This window comes from Triticum dicoccoides, chromosome 1B, assembly GCF_002162155.2.
Source record: "Triticum dicoccoides isolate Atlit2015 ecotype Zavitan chromosome 1B, WEW_v2.0, whole genome shotgun sequence".
NCBI lineage: Eukaryota > Viridiplantae > Streptophyta > Magnoliopsida > Poales > Poaceae > Triticum > Triticum dicoccoides.
Window position 1 is genome coordinate 572,370,454 of NC_041381.1, and position 15,197 is coordinate 572,385,650.

The 15,197-nt window shown below is 42.6% G+C and overlaps 2 protein-coding genes across 2 annotated transcripts in view; one reads left to right on the top strand and one right to left on the bottom strand.

The window, feature by feature from the left end:
• Positions 1–1,692: 1,692 nt before the first annotated feature.
• LOC119350629 (putative cyclin-dependent kinase F-2) lies at positions 1,693–2,454 on the top strand. Its single transcript, XM_037618365.1, has one exon. The coding sequence runs from the start codon at positions 1,693–1,695 to the stop codon at positions 2,452–2,454; it is 762 nt and encodes a 253-aa protein (XP_037474262.1).
• Positions 2,455–14,844: 12,390 nt separating this feature from the next.
• Positions 14,845–15,197, bottom strand: part of LOC119308767 (high molecular mass early light-inducible protein HV58, chloroplastic-like) — a 1,662-nt gene continuing 1,309 nt past the window's right edge. The window contains exon 3 of the mRNA XM_037584914.1: positions 14,845–15,196. Within this exon, the coding sequence (XP_037440811.1) occupies positions 14,988–15,196 (209 nt within the window). The 3' untranslated portion in view covers positions 14,845–14,987. The remainder of the gene's footprint in view (position 15,197) is intronic.

Consider the following 15,197-nt stretch of genomic DNA (forward strand, 5'->3'; position numbering starts at 1 on the left):
ATATAATTGGTCTGAACAATGAACTTTCTCACAGACCTCAATTTTGCTTCTTGTTTTCCCTCTATTAGCTACTTAGATGTCCAAACACGACGGAATTTGGCACGAACATCACGCACTCAAGCATCTTTCACCACAAAAAATTCAATTTTTTTATTTTAATTTTTAATATTTTTTAATGATTTTACTGTAATGCATAGGCTCATCTAAGCACGGGAGCCAAAACCCCGCTTTCGACTCTTACTGTTTTTAATATGAGGGAAAACCTTTTGATGGGGAATTATCGCCTAACTAGCCCATTTCTGGTTTCATTTAGTTCTTAGCTCCCATGGCCACTCGAGCAGCCGTGCACCATGCCGCCTACAAGCCCAGTCCCACTCCGCCCCATGACGCCCCCTCCCCCACTTCGGCAAGATTCTGATGAATTTTTTTCTTCATTTTTCCGTCTTCCCTGTCATCTCCGGCGACGGTGGCCCAACCCTCCTCCTCGTCCTCGTCCACGACCAAAGCACAACCGCACGCAGAGGAGCACTTATAGGGCAAAAGGTTCACGTAAAGGAGAAACCGACAAAGAGAAACATGGTCGCCATCCACCATCGCCGACTCCAATGAATCGTTGCGTTCCGAACCACGTTATCGTGCCACTAGGAGAAGAAAAATGAGAGGAACCATTTAGACAAAGAAGTGCCCAAAACCGTGGCCCATGGAGGACAAATTTTGCCTACATCCACTCCTTCGTCACATGCGTACATTGCGCAGGGTGAGAAACTATCAAATTGCTTTTGTGGATCATCTATCCTAGATCTTAGGTAGCTCATGGACATCATCTAGTGACGAGAAGGCATCCAGGAGGTCGCCCGCAGAAGACAAGGGTCGACGCCGCAGTCGCACACAAAGTCGTTCGATCAAATGGGAATAGGCATGTGTGAGAGAGAGTAGTGTTAACGTTGACAGGTGGCCCCACACCCAACTTAAATAGATACATTTTTGTAGCGGTTAAGTAAAGTGGTTGCGGTTTAAAACCCTAGACGTAGATGTGATGGTTTTATGATATTCACCCCCTTTTTAGGAAATACCATCATGAAGGTATATATTAACTGGGCATAACAATTACAGGAATTAAGAAAGCCAGAGGGTCTTCATGACTCCATCGCATGACGCTCACCATGTTTAGCTAAAGCATCCCCTGCTCTTTTAGGTTTTAGCCTCTCTAAGACGATGCTTAAATATCTCACGTGTGAAATTGATAGATATAAGTGCTCATGATTGACGTGCTGGTGGTAACGGTGCACCAATGACGAACATGGACATTGCCTAATTAGGCTGATCGACTAAGTCACACGACGTGCACACACGCGCGTATGTGTAGCCTCCTACGGCTTCCTATCCATCACCATGAGAGCAATATGACGCGTAGAAACTGTGCAGTCCGTGTCCGAACCTGATTAGTGTCCCTTCACGAGTCGTGTAGCCATAGCGTGCTGCCGTGCTGGCCGTCTATATATACATACATAGCCATACCCATACGGCTGTGAGAAATAAAGCAAAAGCAATCCTCTCTCCGGCCGTCTAGCTATTTTAGCTGCCGAGCAGTCGATCAACACCAAAGCTTGCGCTGCTGATTGTCCGGTGGGTCGTCGTGTAACCCTCGGCGTGACCTCACGGTGCGATCTCTGCGGTTTTCCTCGGAGAAATATGGGGTGGTCGACCTCGACGCCGCCATGCGTGGGCGTGGCTGCCCTAGATGACGCGGTCGTGGGCACACCGGCGGCGCGCAAGAATCAGAGAACAGCAGCCACTAACGGCGACTCAAGCTCCCCCGCAAGCAGCGGCCGGTTCCAGCGGCTTGAGGTGCTCGGCGCAGGAACATTCGGCGTCGTCTACCGGGCGAGGGACCGCCGCACGGGTGAGATCGTGGCGGTGAAGTGCCTCCGTGCGAGCGATGGCGCCGGCGACGCCGACGCCGAACGCTACCTCTCCGACTTCGCCAGCGAGGTCAGTGCTCTCGAGGCGTGCAGCGGCCACCCGTCCATCGTTCAGCCGCGTGCCTCCGGCCAACTTGACAGCGGGGCTTTCCTTGCCATGGAGTTTGTGGGGCCGACTCTCAGGCACGTCATGAAGCATGTCCGTTTTGGGAGGAGGCACACCGAGCTGGAGGTTCGCCTTCTCATGAGACAGCTTCTCGCCGGTGAGAGGAGGATGAATCGTCTCGGCCTCATGCACCGGGACCTCAAGCCGGAGAACGTGCTTGTTGACGGCCACGGGAACCTCAATATCTGCGATCTGGGGCTGTCATGTAGCATGGTCGATGGGCCGCCCTACTCTAACCCTATTGGGACACGGGGATATCGCGCGCCAGAAATCCTTCTCGGGTCCATGGATTATGACGAGCATGTCGACTCATGGGGTAGAGTAAGCACAAGTCATAACCTCATAGGTAGTACGCTGGGACACTAGCGTACATGGGAAATCCCGTGCATGGTAGAAAAACCGTTCTCATCAGGTGAGACAAAAACATTTTTCAGGGTATACTCTATCCACTTATCCAGAATAGAAATGAATGAATTTTGTGGTAGTCTGCATTACATATGATTTCCTATAGGGTGCGCTTGTAATAGCAGAGAATTATTTCCAAAGAATGTAACAAACTAATCAACATGAAGCCTCATGATTACCATGTTCTTATAAAACACACACTTCCGGTCACAATCAAGAATATCTTGCCACCCAATGTGTGACAAATACTAGCGGAGTAGTGTGATTTTGTTAACATCATTTCTCACAAGGTGATAGATCCAAACGTGTTGGATGACCTACAGCTAGATATGGTGAGACTACATGCAATCTAGAGATGATATTTCCTTCATCATTATTTGGTATCATGGTTCATCACATTGTGCATGAGATAAGATGTATAACCACGAATTCTTGCATACCATATATCCCTTTGAATGCTTTCCGGGAATTCTGAGAGCGTTGTGTTGGGAATCAAGCACACCCGAAAGGAGGGAACCATCATTAAAGGCTATGCGACCAAAAAGGTCGCTGAGTTCTGCTGATAGGAGAGCCTCGATATATCCATGAGGTTAAAGTTTATGGTTTTGCAATGACCGGAATGATGAAGATCACTCCAAGTTAGACAAATTTGAGTAGGCCATTTTACTTTCTTATCTTGAAAGATATGCAGTCATTAGTTCCTTATATGCAATAACACCTACACATTTTTGCATGCACAACATCCAAGCACAACAATCTGTTGTGAAACCGCATGATTCCTTGTTTGGCAGCCGGCTCATTGAGCGCCTATGCGATGCCCTCAAACTGGCAACAATATCAAGGGTACAAAATCAACGAGTACACAAGTTTGCCACAAAACAAAAATATTCCAAATCATTTACATAGAACTCCATGCTCTCGAACAAAATACCAAAAACATCACTTTTACATTAGTATACCAAAAGAAAGCAAATGGCTATGCTTTTTGAACAAGGCAAAATCAGTGGAATAAGGGATAGCCGCCATGAATTTCTAGGTAAAAATATGGCAATATATGTGCCATGTATATAATTTAAAAATAATGAATAAGTTTGGGACAAGCTACCTAGAAGTTGATTGACCGCAAATTTTGGTCAATCGATTCACATCGCCTGCTGCCGCACAAGCTCACGCAGGGTGTGCAAGCTGGAGCATGGGCTGCTCCACTCCAATACTCGCAAGCCAATCTATTTTTTTATACGTTGATTATTGTTCGCACACGAACACGTCACGTGTACCCTCGACGTCGGGGGTGGTGCACCGCAGCTCACGTCGAAGGAGTCTCACCGGAAGCGCGATTCACAAGTCGACCGGCGAGAGCTTTTGAAGACCCGAAACCCTACACTCCCGGGAGGGACCCCGTCGGGGAGTGCGGCGGCTATGGGCTGCCCTAGGTCGGTCAAGCCGCCCCTAGAGCCTCGGTATTCGCAGCTCTCCAACACGAAGAACGACGAAGAACGAAGGAGCAAGAACGAGGGAGGAACAAAACGTAGATGAAAAAGTTGTAGATGCGTTTTGCGATTGTGTGTTGTTCAATCGGCCGTCACCTCTCATCTATTTATGAGGCGGCTGGACTTCCCGTACAAGAAAAGGACTAAAAATTTCGTCCAAAACATCAAAAACCCTAACCTAACTCGGACAGGAATCTTTGGTAATTTCTCGGACCAACTCAGTCTCACCGATTGGTTCATTTCGGTCCCACCGAGAGAACGTTGCCAACTCTCTGTATCCTTCTGTAATTTTTCGGATCAATTCAGTCTCACCGATTATTTTGCTTCGGTCCTACCGAGTCAACATTGCCAACTCTCTGGTAAATTTTCGGATCAACTCGGTCTCACCGATCAAAACAACTCGGTCTGTCCGAAATGACTTTGCAGCTTCTGTTTCTGACCTTATTTTGCCTCCACAGGTTGCATACGACCTCGGATTAAGACGATTTTTATATCAAAATCGACCGTTTCAACGAGACGAAGACAACTCGTGTTGATCATTTTTCCATATGAGGACATCTTAATTGGGTTTCCAGCTATTCTTTAATCTGGTGCAACATGAGCATATCTGAACTTGTCATAACTTTTGCATCCGAGCTCCGTTTTAGACCATTTTCATATCCATCTTGATCTTTTCAAAAAGATCCATCCCATGGTGACCTCCAATCATAAGTTTGAATTAATCTTGACATAGCTTAAAGAAACTTTTACCATTGTGCCACTTTTGAGCGTCAACACATGCCCCCCTGTTTTTCGGCAAAGCTAGGGTGCCGAAAAATAACTTGTACCATGTTTGTTCTAAGGACGATGTCAACACTCCATCGGCCATTTATATGTTCTTAGGGTGATAATTATATATCGTCCATGTTTATGCTAAGGGCGATAGTTATATATTGGTTGTTTGCCTATCTAGGCTTCTTGCCACACACTTGGGTGATACTTCTTTAAATATTTGCCATTGAGAGTTTGAGGTAATAATGTGCCTTGTACGGATTCCACCAAATATGAGTTTCCGGGAACCACTCTTGTAATCTTAAAAGGACCTTCCCAACTTGGAGACCACTTCCCGAACTTTTTATCTTTTGAACCAATTGGTAGAATCACCTTCCACACGAGATCGCCAACTTGAAAATTCTTCAACTTGACCTTCTTATTGGAAGCTCTTGCCACCCTCAACTTATCCCTCTCTATGGCCTTTAAAGCAACCAAACATTTATCAGCAGCTTCATCAGTATTGTCCATCATCAAGTTATAGAAGTCCACAGCCGATAAATCATTTTGTTTGGCTATTCTCAAAGCATTCAAATTCACTTCCACTGGTAAAACGGCCTCCTGACCATATACGAGCTCATATGGAGTCACCTTTGTAGCACCATGCCTTGAGATCCTATGTGCCCACAAAGCTTCGGACAATAGCTCATGCCATCTCCTTGGATCATCCTCAATCTTCTTCTTGATGAGCTTGATTAATATTTTATTACTAGACTCAGCTTGTCCATTGGCTTGGGCATAATACGGAGAGGAATTGAGCAACTTTATCTTATATGATTCAGCAAATTCTCTTACTTGATGTGACATAAAGGATGAACCTTGGTCCGTAGTTAATGTTTGAGGAATGCCGAATCTATGAATAATATGCTCAGTTATGAATTGAATTACCTCTGTATGTGTCATATTTTTGAGTGGTATTGCTTCAGACCATTTAGTGAAATAATCAGTCGCCACCAACACGAACCGATGCCCCTTTGAAGAAGAAGGATGAATCTCTCCAATAAAGTCTAATCCCCAACCTCTAAAAGGCCACGGCTTGTTAATAGGATGTAACATAGCAGCAGGAGCCAACTGAATATCACCAAACTTTTGACAAGCTTCACATCCTTTATAATACCGGAAGCAATCATTAACCATCGTCGGCCAATAAAACCCAGCACGTGTAATAGCCATTTCATCTTGGGAGCCGACTGATGAGTGCCACAAATACCTTCATGGACCTCTCCCATAGCAACTCTCGCTTGGTCCTCGTCCAAGCACTTTAAAAGAACATCATCAACCATTCGGCGATAGAGACCATCATCTCTCATTGTGTATTTGAAAGCCATACGCCGAACGGTCCTGTCCACCCTTTTACTAGGATCACACAAATAATCAATAATGGGTTTCCTCTAGTCTTGATTTTCTCCTGCATTAAATTTTTCATTAGTGGCCGAAACGGTGGGCTCCGGTTCGGCCTCCCCTATGTTAGCAAGACTAGACATCGGCCTTTGAGAAATATGAAACATGCCACGATCAACATGATAGCCGGATGCTTGTTGTGCCAACTCATTTGCTCTCCAATTGTCATGTCTAGATATATGAGCAATGCTAAAATAATCCAAATATGAAATTATATCTAGACATTTATCAAGATAAATATTAAGTGATTCGTCAAAACATTGAAAGACTTTGGATATTTGTTGCACTACTAATAACGAATCACCAAAAGCCTCAATATGTTTAGCACCTATGGCAAGCAACATCTCTAAGCCAAATAACAATGCTTCATATTCAGCTTGATTATTTGTGCAAAAGTATTCTAAGCGGCATGAGGCTTCAAAAATAGCACCATGAGGAGATATATAAACAATACCAACACCTTGGCCATTTTTACACACTGAACCATCAAAATATAATCTCCATGGTACTAATGAAACAAGGTTTATATCAATATCATGCTTGTCATCAATCCGATGCTCAACAATAAAATTAGCAACAATTTGGCCTTTCATGGATTTCAGAAATTCATAAGCCAAATCATATTCAATTAAAGCATAAGCCCACTTGCCAATTCTACCACTAAGAATTGGCCTATGCAACATGTATTTGATGACATCAATTTGACAAGTTATAATGCAAGTACTAGGCACTAGATAATGTCTCAATTTCGTGCAAGAATAATATAAGCATAAGCATAGTTTCTCAAAAAATGTATACCTTGTCTCGGCGTCCAATAACCGTCGGCTCAAAAAAATAATAGCATGCTCCTTTCCTTCGGCCTCTGGAGTCAAAACAGCACCAATAACACCTTCCTCCGCTGCAACGTAAAGTCTAAATGGCTCCCTGTGCCTGGGTGCTTTCATAACCGGAGGAGTGCACAAATATTTCTTAATCATATCAAATGCCTCTTGCTGTTTTGCCCCCAAGTAAAATCAACATCATTCTTTAACCGAAGGATAGGAGTAAATGCATCAACCTTCCCTGATAGATTGGCTATGAACCTCCTCAAATAATTGACCTTGCCAAGGAATTTTTGCATATCTCTCTTGCATGTTGGAGCCCCTACTTTCTGTATAGCTTCTATCTTTTTGGGATCAATTTCCACGCCATCTTCATGAATAATAAAACCCAGAAACTTCCCAGCCGATACACCAAAGGCACACTTCAAAGGATTCATTTTCAGCCCATATTTCTTCATTCTTTCAAAAGCCAAACGCAAATCGGCTAAGTGAGATTCAAAAGCATCCGATTTGACAACAATATCATCAATATAAACCTCAAGTATAATACCAAGTAAATCATGAAAAATTAAATTCAAAGCCCTTTGATACGTGGCACCGGCATTTTTTAATCCAAAGGTCATCACTGTCCACTCAAATAAACCAAGAAAATCGGGACATCGAAAAGCCGTTTTGGACATGTCCTCTTCGGCCATAAAAATCTGGTTATACCCCGCATTACCATCAAGAAAGCTAATGACCTTATGTCCAGAAGCATCATTAATAAGAATATCGGCTATTGGCATGGGATACTCATCTTTAGGTGTAGCTCTATTCAAATCTCTGAAATCAATGCACACCCTCAACTTGCCAGAGCCTTTCTTCTCTACTAGTACAATGTTAGAAACCCACTCGGCAAATCTACAAGGTCTAATAAAATTAGCTTTAAGCAAACAACCGGTCTCTTCCTTGATCCGGTCATACGTTTTTGGATTAAACTTTCTGGCCGATTGCTTGTATGGTCTAAAACCGGCCTTTATAGGTAACCGATGCTCCACTAGCTCTCGGCTTAAACTCGGCATCTCATGATATTCCCATGCAAAGCAACAAACATATTCTTTCAATAGCTCGATCAACTTAGCCTTATGATCGGCTCTTAAATTTTCGTTTACAAATGTCGGCCTAGGAAGTGAACCATCTCCTGTATCTATCTCTTCTAATGGATTGGCCGATGTAAAACCTTGTCCTAACTTATCCATATCATCTAACTCTTCTATGGACTCATACATATCGTTCTCGTTGGACCGATATTCTACAAGACGCTTTTGTAACCACTCTGAGTTAGGATCCATTTAAATACATCATACCTTGGAGCCGATTATCACCAACCGGCTTTAAAGAAACGGGCACGAAACCACTTTTTGTGGTGCTAAGAAAATCATATTCTGATAAGTCGCGCCCCATCAAGCAAGTAGCATTGGGATGTTGACAATCCACCGATGCATCGGCCAAAGCAACACAAGCCGAATTATTCGCATGAATGACTTCTACTTCATCATCAACCCATTGAATCAAAAACTGGTGCATAGTAGATGGCACGCATTGGTTCGCATGAACCCAATCACGGCCTAATATCACATTGTAGTTACCTTGCACCTAGGCGACAAAGAATGCGGTAGCCAAAGTTTTGCTTCCCACCGTAAGCTCCACATACATCACACCTTTGGCTTCAGTTTTCTCTTTGCCTTCAAATCCATTAAGCACCATGTTGGTCTTTATTAACTCTTCATCACGCAGCCCCAATTTTTTGAAGACCGAATATGGCATAAGATTCACCACAGCACCACCATCGACAAGCATTCTAGCAACCGGTGATTCATTAATATGACCTTTAAGGAACAATGGCTTCAAGTGTGTCACCGGTTCTTTTGGCTTCTTGAATATAGCATTTTTAGGACCAAAATCTAGCTGAGCTACTTCCCCTTCTTCATCTGTAGCACGAAATTCAGCGGGTAAGTAATACACCATATTAATATCCATACTGTTATGAACTGGTGTAGACTCATAATCAAGCATTTCATCTCCTTCCGCAAGCATGTCCACTGACTCCGAAATATCTTCAAGGGAAGAGGAGGTAGTAGGAAAAGTGGACGATGTAATAGTAGCCGCATCGTCCTCCGTTGGTGGTGTAGGTGTTGCTATGATCAATGCAGAAGCTGCAATGTTTTCCTTTTTCTTTGGCCTCCACACTTGTTTTGGGGGTACCATGGGACGGCTTTAATTGAATAATTTATCCCTTAGCTTTTCTGCTTCTTGTTCCTCCTTCTCATGACTCATGCGTTGCAATCTCCTTTTTTGCGCCTTGGTCAGACCAGAAGGACACCACTTAGGCTGAGTATATTTTGGATCCCTCGACTTGGCCTTGCTTATGCTAGCTTCATGATCATTAGCCATGGGGCCTTGCTGGACCGCAGCCACATCTTTATTAGGATCAGCCAGATTATCAAAAATAATCGGCTCTTTGATTATTAATTCTTTAGTACCTATCATAATAGTTTCACCACTAGCATTCTTCTCCTTTTGCTTGCTAGGCTTTGAAATTTCAGCAATTGGTGATTTGGAACGCCACACTTGCCGGTTGACCGTTTTTTGATTATCTTGCATTGGCCGATTGACACCATTGTTCAAACGGCCTCGTGTGGGATAAGAAAGCCTCTCATGAACGGGCCTCCTTGGTTCTGCCCAACCCGGATGAAAAGCATAAGGGGCCATTGGGGGTTGCCCCCATCCTCCATTGAAGCCTCCCATGTAGTATGGCGCATAGGGGGGCGGTGCCATCCATGGTCTTGGTGCCCATGACCCATATGGCCTTGTGTGATGATGAGATTCTTCCCTCGGAGGTGATCTTGAGCGCTTCAAATTTGATGACTGGTTAGAGCTAGAACCGGCCGCTTGATTGGCATACTTGGACAACAGCATATCAAAAGTTGGCTTGATTCTCTTGCGCTGCACTTTAGCTTCGTTCGTCTTCCACTTGCCAACCTCTGGACTCTTGGGCTTAACAAATTTGACATGAGTGTTCTCTTGCACTTGTGATTGCCCCCCGAGTGTAGGATTCTTGATGGTGATCTTGATTACCTCCTTGCCACTGGGTTGCTTGTCAAGCACAACTTGTCTCCCCAAGACCTTGTTGCTCTCATCATTTTTCCTGGGCTCACCAATGACAATATTATTTTTATTAGCTGATTCGGCTATGTTGGGCCGAATTAACATCTTCTTCCCCTCCAAATCCATGGTGTTCATTGGGAAAGGCTGCTTATCAACTTGCATTTCAGAAAATTTCAATCATCCGTCATTAATGGTCGAAAAACATTACAATCATTAGTAGCATGAGAAAAAGAATTATGATACTTGCAATAAGCACGCCGTTTCAGCTCTTCGAACGGCGGTAAAGTATTAGATATTCTAATAATCTTGGCTTGCAACAAAGCATCAAATATTCTATCACACTTAGCAATGTTGAAAGTAAATTTCATCTCTTCATCGCGATTCTTATGAATCGGCTTTAAATCATTGCAAGTAAATGGTTTGGCATTAGATGGCCAAACAAATTCAGCAGCATAAATATCACCCTCATCGTCCGAGTGGTCACTATCATACTCAACCATATTCATTTTAGGACGATCAGTTTTATATCTATGCACCTCTTTAAGATCTTTGCTTCGGCTTTTTGAGCCAAAGCCCTTTGCAAGACTTGGTTGATATTTAAAAACTCATGTCCTTCTAGCCTTTCTCTAATGTGAGTTCTCAAACCACTAAGCACAATATCAGCCAAATCTCTCTCGGTTATCACCAAACTATAGCACCGGTTTTTTGTATCTCTAAATCTCTTGACATAATCGGAGACCGATTCATCATGCTTTTGTCTAACCGATGTAAGATGTGACAACTTAAGCTCGTTATCACCACTATAAAAATGATCATGAAACTTTTGTTCCAAGTGAAACCATGTAGTAATAGAACCAGGTGGTAACGCAGAAAACCATGAGAAAGCAGTACTGGTTAAAGATAAAGGAAAATAACGTACTCTCCACTCATCTCGTGAACTTGCCTCACCTAATTGTGCCAAGTACTGACTAACATGCTCCCAGGTGGTTTTCGTGCCCTCTCCATTAAACTTAACAAAATCTGGAATTTTATATCCCGGAGGGCATTGAATTGCATCAAAGTATTCTGGATATGGCTTTTGGTAAATACGGTTCCTTGGTAACTCAACTCCAAAATTCTCTCGGAGCATCTTAGCCATCTCCCCTCTAAGATTAGCTAGACCATCATCCACGGTGGACGATGCTTGTGGCGGTAGCATAGGAGGAGTAGGGTTAGTAGTTGCAGGTGTGAATTATGGCATGCATGCCGAATTGTAATTCAGCAGTGATCTAACAGTGTTTGCTCTTGTAGGTAGGGTTTGGTTCGGCATCACCACTGAACTTGGCATACTCATGATAGGATTAATGGGTGCAGCAACAATTTGATTTGTGGGGCTAGGATAAAAATTCATCGGCACGGGGGGCGCCGATGAAATAGGTAAAGTTGGACTAGGGATTTCTGCGGTAGATGGCACACCAGCATTACCACTGGATGATTGAGGCACACTATTTTTAGCATTACTATTTTCCAAGAAAATTTGGTATAAAAGATTATTGCTATCAGTAATGCGACTATCAATTTCAGCCCATACCTCAGGAGAGAAGGTATTACTTACACAGGGTTTAACCTGTTCATCATGAAGAGGAGGAAACTTGATTTCTCCAACCGGAGTGATATTGCCTTGACAATCCTTTTTGAACTTAGCAAGGAACTCCTGCATCTCCTTCACTTCACGTGCCTTCTTGTACTCCTCATAAGCTTGGCGATGTTCCTCCGATAACTCCTCAAAATTGGGCTTGATTATGTTATCGGCGTCGATTTCCGAGGGCTTGGGAATCTTGTCGTTGCCAGACATGATGGATGATGATGATGATTGATCTTTTCCCCAGCGGAGTCGCCAAAAAGTGTGTTTTCACACGAACACGTCACGTGTACCCTCGACGTTGGGGGTGGTGCACCGCAGCTCACGTCGAAGGAGTCTCACCGGAAGCGCGATTCGCAAGTCGACCGGCGAGAGCTTTTGAAGACCCGAAACTCTACACTCCCGGGAGGGACCCCGTTGGGGAGTAAGGCGGCTATGGGCTGCCCTAGGTCGGTCAAGCTGCCCCTAGAGCCTCGGTATTTGCAGCTCTCCAACACGAAGAACGACGAAGAACGAGGGAGCAAGAACGAGGGAGGAACAAAACGTAGATGAAAAAGTTGTAGATGCGTTTTGCGATTGTGTGTTGTTCAATCGGCCGTCACCTCTCATCTATTTATGAGGCGGCTGGACTTCCCGTACAAGAAAAGGACTAAAAATTCCGTCTAAAACATCAAAAACCCTAACCTAACTCGGACAGAAATCTTTAGTAATTTCTCGGACCAACTCGGTCTCACCGATTGGTTCATTTCGGTCCCACCGAGTGAACGTTGCCAACTCTCTGTATCCTTCTGTAATTTTTTGGATCAACTCGGTCTCACCGATTATTTTGCTTCGGTCCTACCGAGTCAACATTGCCAACTCTCTGGTAAATTTTAGGACCAGCTCGGTCTCACCGATCAAAACAACTCGGTCTGTCCGAAATGACTTTGCAACTTCTGTTTCTGACCTTGTTTTGCCTCCATAGGTTGCATACGACCTCGGATTAAGACGATTTTTATATCAACATCGACCGTTTCGACGAGACGAAGACAACTCGTGTTGATCATTTTTCCATATGAGGACATATTAATTGGTTTTCCAGCTATTCTTTAATCTGGTGCAACATGAGCATATCTGAACTTGTCATAACTTTTGCATCCGAGCTCCGTTTTAGACCATTTTCATATCCATATTGATCTTCTCAAAAAGATCCATCCCATGGTGACCTCCAATCATAAGTTTGAATTAATCTTGACATAGCTTAAAGAAACTTTTACCATTGTGCCACTTTTGAGCGTCAACAATTATAGGCTGCTCTAGTGTATATAGTGTTGGTCAAGCCTTTGTAGGTGACGGATGAATAGCATTCCCATATATATTTGCATGCAACGGTTAGTGACTATGCAATACACACACACATCTTAAGAAGAAAGAAAATGAAAAAGAAAAACCTATAAAAACATGCACACAACTTTGCACTGAAATTGCACTTTTTGAAATATGCAAAGAATAAGCATATAATAGTGTGATTTTTGCATTCAACTAGAACTTACACACATTATTTAGTAACTGAATTTATACTTACACACACAAAAAGAAAAGAAAAATATTCTCTAAGAAGGAATGAATTAGTGGCATTTGTATTAGTCTTAAATAAGAAAGAAAGAGAAAACAACAAAATTAAATAATGATAAAATTTGCACGCAATTTACACAAAAATCGAGTTTTTTTAATAATATGCAAGAATAAGCATATAATATTAATTGTTATTCTGAAAAATATAATATTAATTGTTTTTGCAAAAATATGTTTATTGAGAACTAATGAATTTAGCAACATACTAACATTAGTATGACCCTTTAAGAAGAAAGAAAATAAAAATAAAATAGAAAAAACTCAAAATAATTAAATTTCCTGAGGAAGAGCAAATTAATGGCATTGCTTTTACCACTTAAGAAGAAATAAAAGGGGGGAAAATAATCTAAAACCATCAGGGAGAAAATTTGCACAAAAATGCACATTCTAAAAATATGCAAGAATAAGTATATAAAAGTGAAATTTTCGCAGAAAAATAATCTAATAATGAATCAATTAGTGGCATTCGTATTACCCTTAAAGTAGAATGAAAATGAAATAGAGACTAAAATAATATCAAAATAATGATTTTGTCTATAAAAAAGAGCGATTAGTGCATTGTTAATTTCTTTAAGATGAAAGAAAATTTAAAAACTTGCACACAACTTTGCACCAAAATTGCATTTTTTGTAATATGCAATAGTTAATCACATAATCATGAAATTTTGGCGCAAATTATATAGTATTTGTATGTATAGAATTACACTGATCCAACATCCCAAAAATACCCACAAAATAAAAACAAAAAGGAACTAATAATGGAAAGGAAAAACAAAAACGCATAGAAACAAAAAACAGAAAACTCAAAGGAGAAATAAGAAGGCTTTGTCGCATTGGAATGGGCTTCGGCCCGTTAAGAATTGACTGGCCCAAATATGGTTCAGTAAAAAAAAGCCCAAGACAACCCACATACTAGTCAGAAAAAAGTACACAAATCTTAAAACAGAAATCAACGGTCTAAAAATCGACTAACCCAAATTTAATTTTCAGGTGACTTAAGTATAACTAAAGTGAATAAGTTTTTAATTAAGTAGCATAGTCAAAGTAGACATATGAGTATGTAATGGATTAGCGGATAAACATGAAGCACATACTAGCCAGAGAGTCGAGGGTGCTCGCATTTTTCAGGATTTATTTTAGGTCTTTTGGTAATGTGCGTTCAGTGGGAGAAGATGCTCTCGTCGACTACAAAGGCGTTCTATGATAGCTTCCTCGATCGCATGATGATGTGGTAACTCAGTCCCTCGAAAGTGGAGACAGGGCGCGTGTGTGCATTTATATAGAAGTGGGTGTATATGCGTATGTATAAGCGCTTGCGTCTGTACTGCGTTAAAAAAACATCGTCATCAAATATACAGTTAACCTCAAGAGGACGGTGGTGAAAATTTTCAAGAAAAAAAAAGATGTTGCGATGACGCCACACTCGTGGACTCGTACTGAAAAAGGATAAGAAGCCATGAAAACAACCTTAATATGAGATGTACAGAATTCAATCATCAATAGTAATACAAAATTGCAACGTGGCTACAACAGTTAGTACTATTACGATCTGTCAGCAGAAAAGAATCCACAGCGCTACATTACGTCGTCTTAGATGTTGACGAAGGGCGCGCCGGTAATGAACTCGGTGGCGGCGAGCGCGACGAGGCCGAGCATGGCGAAGCGGCCGTTCCAGAGCTCGGCGTCGGCGCTCCAGACGCGGCTCGACTTGCTCTCCACGCTCTGGCCCTGCAGCAGCGGCACCAGCGACGCCACGGAGAACACCCCCGCGGTCACCAGGAACCAGCCAAGCCCAGCGCC

What these genes read in the sequence shown, in the direction of transcription:
- LOC119350629 (XM_037618365.1), top strand. Translation starts at nt 1,693, where the DNA reads ATGGGGTGGTCGACCTCGACGCCGCCATGCGTGGGCGTGGCTGCCCTA.